Source organism: Poecile atricapillus, chromosome 5 (assembly GCF_030490865.1).
Source record: "Poecile atricapillus isolate bPoeAtr1 chromosome 5, bPoeAtr1.hap1, whole genome shotgun sequence".
NCBI classification, from domain to species: Eukaryota; Metazoa; Chordata; class Aves; order Passeriformes; family Paridae; genus Poecile; species Poecile atricapillus.
Window position 1 is genome coordinate 40,800,028 of NC_081253.1, and position 9,903 is coordinate 40,809,930.

At 53.4% G+C, this 9,903-nt stretch overlaps 1 protein-coding gene across 1 annotated transcript; it reads left to right on the forward strand.

Moving 5' to 3' along the window:
* Positions 1–679: 679 nt before the first annotated feature.
* On the forward strand, positions 680–7,687 carry ASB1 (ankyrin repeat and SOCS box containing 1). The gene is made up of 5 exons (XM_058839660.1): positions 680–775; positions 877–1,023; positions 2,719–3,021; positions 6,014–6,399; positions 7,309–7,687. The coding sequence occupies exons 1-5, from the start codon at positions 741–743 to the stop codon at positions 7,440–7,442; spliced, it is 1,005 nt and encodes a 334-aa protein (XP_058695643.1). The 5' UTR covers positions 680–740; the 3' UTR covers positions 7,443–7,687.
* Positions 7,688–9,903: the final 2,216 nt, after the last annotated feature.

The window sequence follows — 9,903 nt, forward strand, 5'->3', positions numbered from 1 at the left end:
TACACAAAACTATTGGAGAGTGTTCAAAGAAAGGTCACAAAGATGGTGAAGGGAACAGAGAGAATGAAGATGGTGAAGTGATGATGGACAGCTGAGGGCACTCGGCTTGTTCAGCATGCAGAAGAGGAGGAGGAGGAGAGAGAGGGAAGAGAACTCAGCATGGCCTGCATCTTCCTCCCAAGGGACAGCTCCAATCTCTGCTCTCTGGCCAGGAACAGCATCCAAGGGAGCGGCTGGATCTGTGTCAGGGCAGGCTCAGGCTGGAGATCAGGGAAAGGTTCTTCCCCCAGAGGGTGCTGGCACTGTCCAGGCTCCCCAGGGAATGGGCACAGCCCCGAGACTGCCAGAGCTCCAGGGGCTCCCAGGGATGCCCAGGGTGGGATTGTTGGGGTGTCTGTGCAGGGTGGATGGATGATGCCCGTGGATCCCTTCCAAGTGAGGATCCCGGAAGCTGCGCTGCGGGAAGAACGAGATAGGATGGGGAAAAGGACGAGAAGCGGGGAGAACAGGAGCCCATAAAAGCTGCGGGGAACTGTCCGATCCCTGCCGCAGCTCCGCCGCTGCCCGCAGCGGGAGGAAGGAGCCGCAATTCCCTGAAGAAAACAAGCGGCCGGGCCGGCGGAGAGAATCCACCTTAACGGGAGCAGGAAGCCAAGCGGGGCCAATCAGGCCGGGAAAAGGGAGGCCGGGAAGGAGGGACCGAGGGAGGGAGCGAGGGCGAGCGGGGCCGGCGGGGCGCGATGGCGGAGGGCAGGGACCCGCCCGCCCCGGGCAGGTACCGTGGGCAGGGGGGTCCCCGGGGCTGGGGGGACGGTGCTGTGGCCCCCCCTCCCTGTTTGCCAGCCCTTTCTCATGCCGCTGTGTGCCTGTCTCCAGCGCAGGTCGCAACCTGAAGGAATGGCTGCGGGAGCAGTTCTGCGACCACCCTCTGGAGCACTGCGAGGACACCCGGCTGCACGACGCGGCTTTCGTAGGCGACCTGCCCACCCTGCGCAGCCTGCTGCAGGACGAGAGCTTTCAGAGGTGGGCATGCAGCCCTGGCCACACGGCCCCGCCACCTGCCTGCTCCCCCCGCAGCGCACAGCCTGCCCCGCATCCCTCCCGCATCCCTCCCGCATCCCACCCACCGCGCTGGCAGCGACCTCAAACAGCATCCAGTGCCAGCCCTGCACGGGCAGGGACCCTTTCCACTATCCCAGGGTGCTCCAAGCCCCGTCCAGCCTGGCCTGGGACACTTGCAGGGATGGGGGTTTTGTGGGGAAGCTGTCGGGGAGGATACTTCACTCACCGTCCTCACAGCTGCGCCTTTTGGGGACTCCCTCTCAGGCCTTTTTTCTTGTGAGAGATGTCAGGGTGTTTTTCCTACTGTTCACACAGCCTGTGCCTCCTGGGGACTCCCATCCCACACGCTGTTTTTGGGGAGAGGCGTTTCCTAGAATGCTCTCGCTGTCCCCACAGCATGCGCCTTTTGGTGACCCTCATCTCATAACTCTTTGGGTTAGAAGGGACCTTAAAGCTAATCCCATTCCACCCCCTGCCACAGGCAGGGACACCTTCCACTAACCCGGGGTGCTCCAAGCCCCAGTGTCCAACCTGGCCTTGGAGAATTCCAGGGATGGGGGGTTTTTATGGGAGAGGTGTCAGGATTTCCCCCAGATCATTCCCCTGGTTTCCCAGGAGGCAAATCCCACAGCAGCTCATGGGGCTGTGGCAGCTGTGCATGAGCTCTTTTCAGATCAGCACAGGAATGTGATAGCAGGAAAACAGGAGCCTAGGGATAATGGGGAAAACATACAAAAGGGATTACAATCAACTATAAACCTGAAACACCCCATGTTACAAAATCTGCCCAGTGCTAACCCTGTGACTGCGGGGATAGTTAATTAATTTTCCTGCATCATGGAGAAATCTGCTTAGAGTGCTAAAAGTTTCCCAGCCTCAAAAAAAAAAGAAAAAAGGTGTTATTTCAGCAAAAAATGAGAATGAACCAGCCCTTCTTTCTGCTACCTGGGCAGCTGGGGCTCTTGGGACTCTTAGGCTGAGGGTTTTTTGGAGGAAAAAAGCGCAAGAGTTTGACAGGGAGAGGGGGGTGGGGCCTACAACTCCATTCCACAGGTGATGGAGTGAGCAGAGAAGTGATGTCTTTGAATTTGGAGGTAGATGTGGACCTCAAAGCTTATCCCGTTCCACCCCTGCCACAGGCAGGGACACCTTCCACTGGTCCAAGCCCTGGCCTAGTTGGACTTGGGCATTTCCAGGGATGGAGCAGGCACAGCTTCTCTGGGCTACCAGTTTGGGACATCTCCTTTTAGAAGGGACAAAACAACAAACAAGTCGTTTTGAGATTTTTTTATAGGTGATTTTTGAGGCAGGGTTTGTTACAGGTGTGCAGCCCCTGGCACAACTGAAGCACTGCTCTGCTTCATCTGTCCAGGCAGCGTCTGTCAGGTGATTGACAGGAGCTTTTTGGGGGCTGCTAAAAGTGCCAGAAATCAGAGGATCATATCTTGAGTGGAAGAGACCCACAGGGATCATTGAGGCCCTGCACAGACCCCCCAACAATCCCACCCTGAGAGCGCTGGCCAAACCCTCCTTGGGCTGTGGCAGCTTTGGGGCTGTGCCCATTCCCTGGGGAGCCCGGGCAGTGCCTGAGCTTCCAGGGAACACCCTCCTGGAGTGAATGGGGGCTTCCCTAACTGCGTGCTCCCCCCAATGCAGCCGGATCAACGAGAAGTCGGTGTGGTGCTGCGGGTGGCTGCCCTGCACCCCGCTGCGCATCGCGGCCACCGCCGGCCACGGCCCCTGTGTCGACTTCCTACTGCGCAAAGGGGCCGAGATCGACCTGGTGGACGTCAAGGGACAGACAGCCCTCTACGTGGCCGTGGTCAACGGGCACCTGGAGTGTGCCAAGATCCTGCTGGAGGCCGGTGCTGATCCCAATGGCAGCCGGCACCACCGCAGCACCCCGGTGTACCACGCGGCGCGGGTGGGGCGCGCCGACATCCTGCGGGAGCTCATCAGGTCAGAGCTCGGGGCTGGGCTCAGGGCTGCCTCTCCCTTCTCCTGCTCCCTTGGCATCCCTTCCCTCCTCACCCAGGTGAAGCCTCCACACCTCTGGAGCTGGAGAGGAGAGGGTGGAGAGGCGCCCAAAGGGACATCCTTGGATTTCCTGTCACTTGGCTTTGGCACCGGCTCTGTTCCCACCTGTTCCAGTCCAAGCCCAAGAGAGGAGTCTCTGGTTCTGAGCCTGACATCCAGTCAGATCCAAACCTTGAAATTCCCTCTACTTCCACTGTGCCCCTGACTGGAGTTAGGAGGGAGGTGGATTCCCCCAAAAAAACCTCCCTGGGTGCTGGGTTTTCCCTCAGGAGACTCCCTTGGCAGCACCAGCAGGGCTCAAGGTGTTGCAGGAGGCTGTGGGGATTTGAGTTGCTCCTTCTGTGGCATGCCCTGATTATTCCTTTTTTTTAAATTGGAAGATCTCTGTCCAAGGGATTGTGCTGGACAGCTGTGTGGGCAGTGGATGCCAAATAACAAGGGATCAGTATGGGAAGATGTAGGCTCTAGGGAGAAATAGCAAGAGAAGAAAATTGAAGGAATCCCTTTGATGACCTCAAATGTTAGAAAACGACAAAAGGGTTTGAATAGGAAAAGATTCAAAATCCTTGGGGATCTTCTTCCTTTTTCGAATTTCCATGCAAGTGTGGCTTTGAGGAAGAAGGGGAGATAATGCCCCCTCCTTGCTCCTTTCCCAGCAAGCTGAGAGGAGGATGCTCCCATCAGCACAGGCTTGTTGATACAGGGTTCAACTTGCTGCATTCCCAAAAATCTCCCCCGCTCACTCCACCCAGGCAGGGTGAAATGTAGCAAATGGTATTTCAGCAGCACGGGGAGAGCTGATGCCTTGATTTATGTGTCTGCTCCTTGGGATAGCTCACCAGCAATATTAAAAGCAAAATTTTGGACAACTTTCAGGATTAAAAATTAACTGGAGTTTGTCCAATCTCTTCTTATTAGGCAATGTCTCTCCCAAGGCTGCTAAGCTAATACCAAATTGTCAGATTGCCCAAAATTTCAAATATCTCAGAGTAGGGATTTCACAGATCTGTGCAGAGTTGCTTAGTGAAAAATGCAATCTTTATGTTACAGAGATTTTTAAAGCATTGGATCTACAGGGTTGGGCAGGGGGAGTGTGACGAGGATGACACTTCTCCTGAGACAGGAGGGAATATTTTGAGAGAACCTGAACCCAGTCAGGTTTTGCTGCAGGTGTCTAAACATCACCTGGTTTGAAAATCCTGTGGTAGCACCATTGGGATCCCTGAGCATTCCTGCAAGGGCTGAACCAAGCAAGAGGTAAAATCCCATCCATGAATAATAAACCCACACGTGGCTGTGGAATGGGGATCCATTTTGCTGGGAGGCTGCCAGAAATATTTAGGGTTCTAATGCCAGGGTATGAATAACGTTCCTTATAATTTGGGATCATGCTGTGGTGGGATCCACTGCTACCTGCAGTGGAACTGAGGGTAGCAAGGGTGAGAGGATGCTTCTGCCACGCTAAAACTGGGAAAAAGAGAGCTTCCAGATCACCCCCATCCCTCAGGTGCATGCCTGACCCTGCTAAAAGTACAATTTGGGGGGTTGCTTTGAATTGAGGACTTCCACCGAGAATTTTGGTGGTAATTGGAGGAAGATCTGCTGCATGTGCTCAGGAGCCCTGTGGAAGCTCCACAGCAGCGTGAATAACCCTGTCCAAACGCTTGTGTAATCTGATTTTAAGGGGGAAAGTACGCTTTGTGCCATTTGCAGCTCCTAGAAGAGTCTCTCAGCCCTTGTTCTGGGTGTGCTTACTTTAAATGAGAGTCTTCCCATGCTCGGAACTGAAGGATTTGGTTAAATATTTGCCGGATAGGGAGCGGTCCCCGCTGGTTTCAGTGAGAACTGTGCCTGCTTTGAGGTAGGATTTGTGCCCAGGTATTTTCCTTACTTTTATGAACTCCTTTATGAAAGGAATGTAATGCTGTCTAGGAAAAACCCTTTTCTGAGTGCTCACTTTGCAATCTGGGGAGGGGGACAGGTGGGTGAAGGAACCTTTTCTCCCTCTGTGGGTAGAACAGACAGGGCTTTGCAATTGAAAACCAGCTACTCCTTAGGGACTGTGTTGTCTTCCTCTTTCTTCCCATCCAAGCTGCGTGGGAGGAACATGGAATTACTGTCCCCACTGCCTGGGGGAATCCCCAGCAGATTCCAGCCCCTCCAGTTCCTTTGGGATCGGGGGTTTGTCACAGATGTTTCACTGTAGAGTGCAGATTCCTGTTTCCACTTCCCTGCTGTTTGGGATCGAGTGCTTGTGTTGCTTTTTTGGCCCATTTTATCCTGGTAGGGAAGTTATTTCAGCATCCCTCTTCAGTGGAGTCATCTGGAAACGTCCCTGCTCCCCAGGCAGCTCGTTAGCGTCCAGCATTACGTGGTGCTGGCTCAGGGCTGAGCCGCCTCTGGTGCCAAGACATGAGAGGAGAGAAAATACAGCTAAGGTTCCTGGGTCGAGATAAGGAATGGGAGAGATAAGGAAGGGTAGAGAGCACTCACCAAATACCATCACCAAAGCAGACTCAGCTTGGGAGTGTCAGTTTAATTTATTCCTAATAAAATTAGAGCAGAGTAATGAGAAGTGGAAGAAATCTTGAAAAACACCTTCCCCCACCCCTCCCTCCTTCTCAAGCTCGATCTGTTTTCCCTCATCCACTACCAAAACGTGGCCACGCAAACCCAATCCTTAAGAGGGCAAGGATGTTGCTGGTCTTCCTCTCTCCAAATCCCAGGCTATCGTGGGCAGGGAAACATTTTTGCTTCTGGGAGGTCAGGCTGTGCTGGCCTCACTGTCCCCACTCAGAAGTGCTGCCAGGCCCACCTGAGGGTAGGGCAGGGCGGGTTCCAGATGTTCTCGCTCTGCACAGTGTCCTTCAGCCCCATCCCTTCCCCTTGCCAACCCTCCCTCTTCCTGGAGCAGGTACGGGGCGGACGTGGACGTGAACCACCAGCCGGCGTCCCGCGGGCCCGGGCAGGCGCTGCGGCCGCTGACCACGCTGGTGGTGTGTCCCCTGTACATCAGCGCTGCCTACCACAACCTGCCCTGCTTCCGCCTGCTGCTCCAGGCGGGAGCCGACCCGGATTTTAACTGCTGCGGGCCCATCAACGTGAAGGGCTTCTCACGGGGCTCGCCCGTCTGCGTGCTGGACGCCGTCCTGCGGCACGGCTGCGAGCCGGCCTTCGTCCGCCTCCTCGTTGACTTTGGAGCGGATCTCAACCTCGTCAAGGTGGAGGCCCTGGGAGTGGAGGCCACGGGGAGGGTCAAGGTGAATGCCGAGGCGCTGGAGGTGTTCAAAGAAGCGAGGGGTGAGTGGATTTGGGTGGGTTTGGGTCCCTGGAGCGGCGCTGTGGATGTGGGAGAGCTGTGTGGAGGGGCTGTTTGGAAGTGAAGGTGCTGCTGGAGGTGGTGGGGTGGGTGTTGCTGTCCTCACTTGAAGGGCCTTCAGCCATTAGCTAACGGGGTCCCACAAGCTGACAAACAAAGCATTAATGACTTCTCCACTCCCTGCTTTTCCCCTGTTGCATTCTGTACCTTCACATGGTGCTCTCCCCTCTTGAGTCCCTCAGCAGCCCAACTTCTGTCTGTTACTCCACCTTTTTCATCTCTCCCAGCTCTTTTCCATTGCCCATCCATGTAGGCAAGGCTTAGGGGTCCTATCTGAGCTGGGCTTTGGAGCTGTGGATCACCAGTGGCACCCAGTTCTCCAGAGCCACACAGGTGTGTCCCAGCTGTTCCTGTGTGACCCTGGGCTCTGGAGCCAAGAGGGAATTTCATCTGGACAGACTGCTTGGGAAGGAAAGCCACAAAGGCTGGTAAAAAGGGGCAGGGGGAAGCTTGGGTGAAGGTGGAAAAAGGTGGAGAAACCTACCTGGTGAACCCAGCAGGGGTAGAAGAGGGGTTTGTTTCCCTTTTGAACTCCAGAGAAATTTCAAAGGGATTCAGGCTGTGGGATACAACTTCCCCAGGTTACTCAGCTTTGCGTGGGCCTGGTTTTCAAGCCTGCCTGGGCTTCTGCAAGGGAGGCTCACATAAGCTGGAGTTCCATTAGGCCTGGGTTGAGGAGGCACGTGGGACTCCTCAGGTGGACCATATGGGATAATGGAGCAATGCCTTGGAGGTCCAGTTCCTGAATCAACGTGGGCACCGCCATCCTCTTGTCCCTGTGCTGGAAGAGCTCTTTCCCCAGTAACTCCTCCCTGTGTTTTTCCTTGCAGGCCGCACCCGGAGCCTCCTGTCTCTGTGCCGCATAGCTGTGCGGAGAGTCCTTGGCAAATCCCGCCTGGATCTGATCCACAGCCTTCCAATCCCAGACCCCATGAAACAATTTTTACTCCACGAACACAGTTAAAGGAAAACTGGCTGCTTTTGGGGACATTTTGACTTGGTAAAAGAGTGCCCTGACGGAGCCAGGTGCCAATCCTGCCCTTTCCCCATCATGGAGTGCACATAATTCCCTGCTCCTGTGGATGTTTTTTTTCCCTGCCAGATTTAGGGTGCAGTGATCCCGTGTGTTTTATCTCCCTGGGGAGAGGCTGCTAAACGTGTGTGGGTGTTGCTGGAGCAAATACAATATATCCTGTAGCTGTTGGCAAATGTGTAACCTCTGTTACTGATCTGTGTCACACACACACACCTGGGGTCTCTGTGGCATTTCTGTGTGGGGAAAGTGCCCCATCTTTACTTCTTTTCCTATCACAGCACATAAAACCAGAAGTTCCTACCTACATTTTACTCCATTCCCCATGATAATACCAGAGAAAACCCACCCAGATCCATGAAACAGGTCTGTTTCGTTTGTGGAAAAGGGAGAAAAAAGGATTTTGTTGTTTTTTTTTTTTTGAGGAGTTGGGAGATTTTGTGCTTCTAATCACAGTGTTGCATCCAGCAGCCTGGGCTCCTTTGATTTCCAGTGCCTCTTCATGCCACAAACTCCCAGGAGAGTCATTCTGCAGGGAGTCAGCAGCCTTTTGTTGGGATCTCAGGGTCAGCCAGTGACGTGGCCGGTGCAGAGGAATCGTTGTCAAAACAGCAACTTTAGGAGGAGAGAGATGATGGTGCCTCAGGATCTCGGGAAAAATCTCAGGTGATAATTGCTTTAACTTTACTGATTCAAGTAAAATCACTGTGTTAGAAGTTTTGGGTTTTTCTGGATGATTTTTCTTTTTTCTCTTCTTGCCATGCTCATCCAGCTGGCAAAGGTGATTTTGCAGATGGGACCTTAAAGGTTAGAGAATCCCAGCCTGGTTTGGGTTGGAAGGGACCTTAAAGCTCACCTAGGTCCAAGCCTCTACCATGGGCAGGGACACTTTCCACTATCCCAGGTTGCCCCAAGCCCTATCCCTGGACCCTGTGGATTTACCCCATAGGCCTCAACACTGGTTCCAAAATCTTCTTTTCCCAGAGGCATAAAGAAAAGCAAAACCAAACCAAAGCAGAGGATATTTCCAGACCTTCTCCAGGTGGGATGCAGTGGATGTGGAGCTGTGGGCAGGTGAGGAGGGGCAGCTCTGCACTGTTCCCTTCCCAGGCTTGCAGCTGGTTTTGGTTTTCCCGGCGCTGGCAGTGAGTTGTGCACTGGCTTTATAGAGGTGTGAACATGCCTGGGAGATGCAAACAGGTTGTAAAGCCTCTTGGCACCTTGCTGGGGGATCCATAATGGTTTGCAGGAGCTCACCGTGCTCCTGAGCTCCAGTACAGGGAGGCAGAAAATGAGATGGGCTGTCTTGAGAAAATGCCACAGGAGCAGCTTTTGGGGTTGGCTTTTCCCTGAGGATTTTTGATTTGTTTGTAAATGGGACCCCCAGTTGGGGTGAGTATGGTAGGATGGGTATGGGGAGAGCTGGAAGGGACCCACAAGGATCATCCAGTCCAGCTCCTGGCACTGCACAGACACCCCAACAATCCCACCCTGTGCATCCCTGAGAGTGTTGTCCAAAGGCTTCTTTGGGCAGCCTCGGGGCTGTGTTCATTCCCTGTTCCTGTGATCAGCCACCCTCTGGATGGTGGTTCCACCTGGACTGAGCTGCAGTGACGTGCCTCAGTGGGAATGTCAGAGGGTGGCTCAAAGAAACAGAGAGAATGAACTCAACTCAGTCCTTGATCTAAGTCCAGTCTTTAATTATAGCTGAGCCTGTTACAATGTCAATTAGAGTTAATCCCATCCAAAGGATTCCCCTGAGCATGGATCTCTCCAGATCAAAAGATGGTTCTCCCAGCCCAGCAGCAAACCAGCCTGAGGTTCATCAATGCCTTGGAGATGTGCAGAATCAAAGCTTTGGAGTCCCTGGATCATCCATCCAACTTCTGTCTTCACTGAGGGACTTTGCCTCTGGAAAAGGCCAAGCCTTTGGCTTGAGGGCCCAGAGTGAGTCCAGCTCGGGGACAACTCACATAAAATTAAGCACAGGATTCTGTTGGAATGAAGTCCCTGTGGAGATTGGTTGCTGTGGCTACTTAAACAGCTCAGCTTTGCTGAGCTAATTTAATACACAGAGAATTTGGAATTTTCACCGTAGAGAGATAATAATCTTGGAATAGATTCAGGATATTCATAGACTTCATTGTCCTGTCCTATAGGGGCAAACCCTACATCCTCTGCCTTTCCCTGTCCTTTTAAACCCAGAAAACAATATGTTCTTCCAGTATGAAATCTCAGTAATTCCTGCATTTCTGTCCTTTCACACTATGTAAACAGCATTTCCTTTTGCCTTAGCTTGGACTTCACCATTCCCTCCTGTGTGGGGAGGAAAGCATTCCCTTTTGTAAAGGTGGTTTTCCCCATGTTGTCCATGGGGTGTGCTCAGATAGTG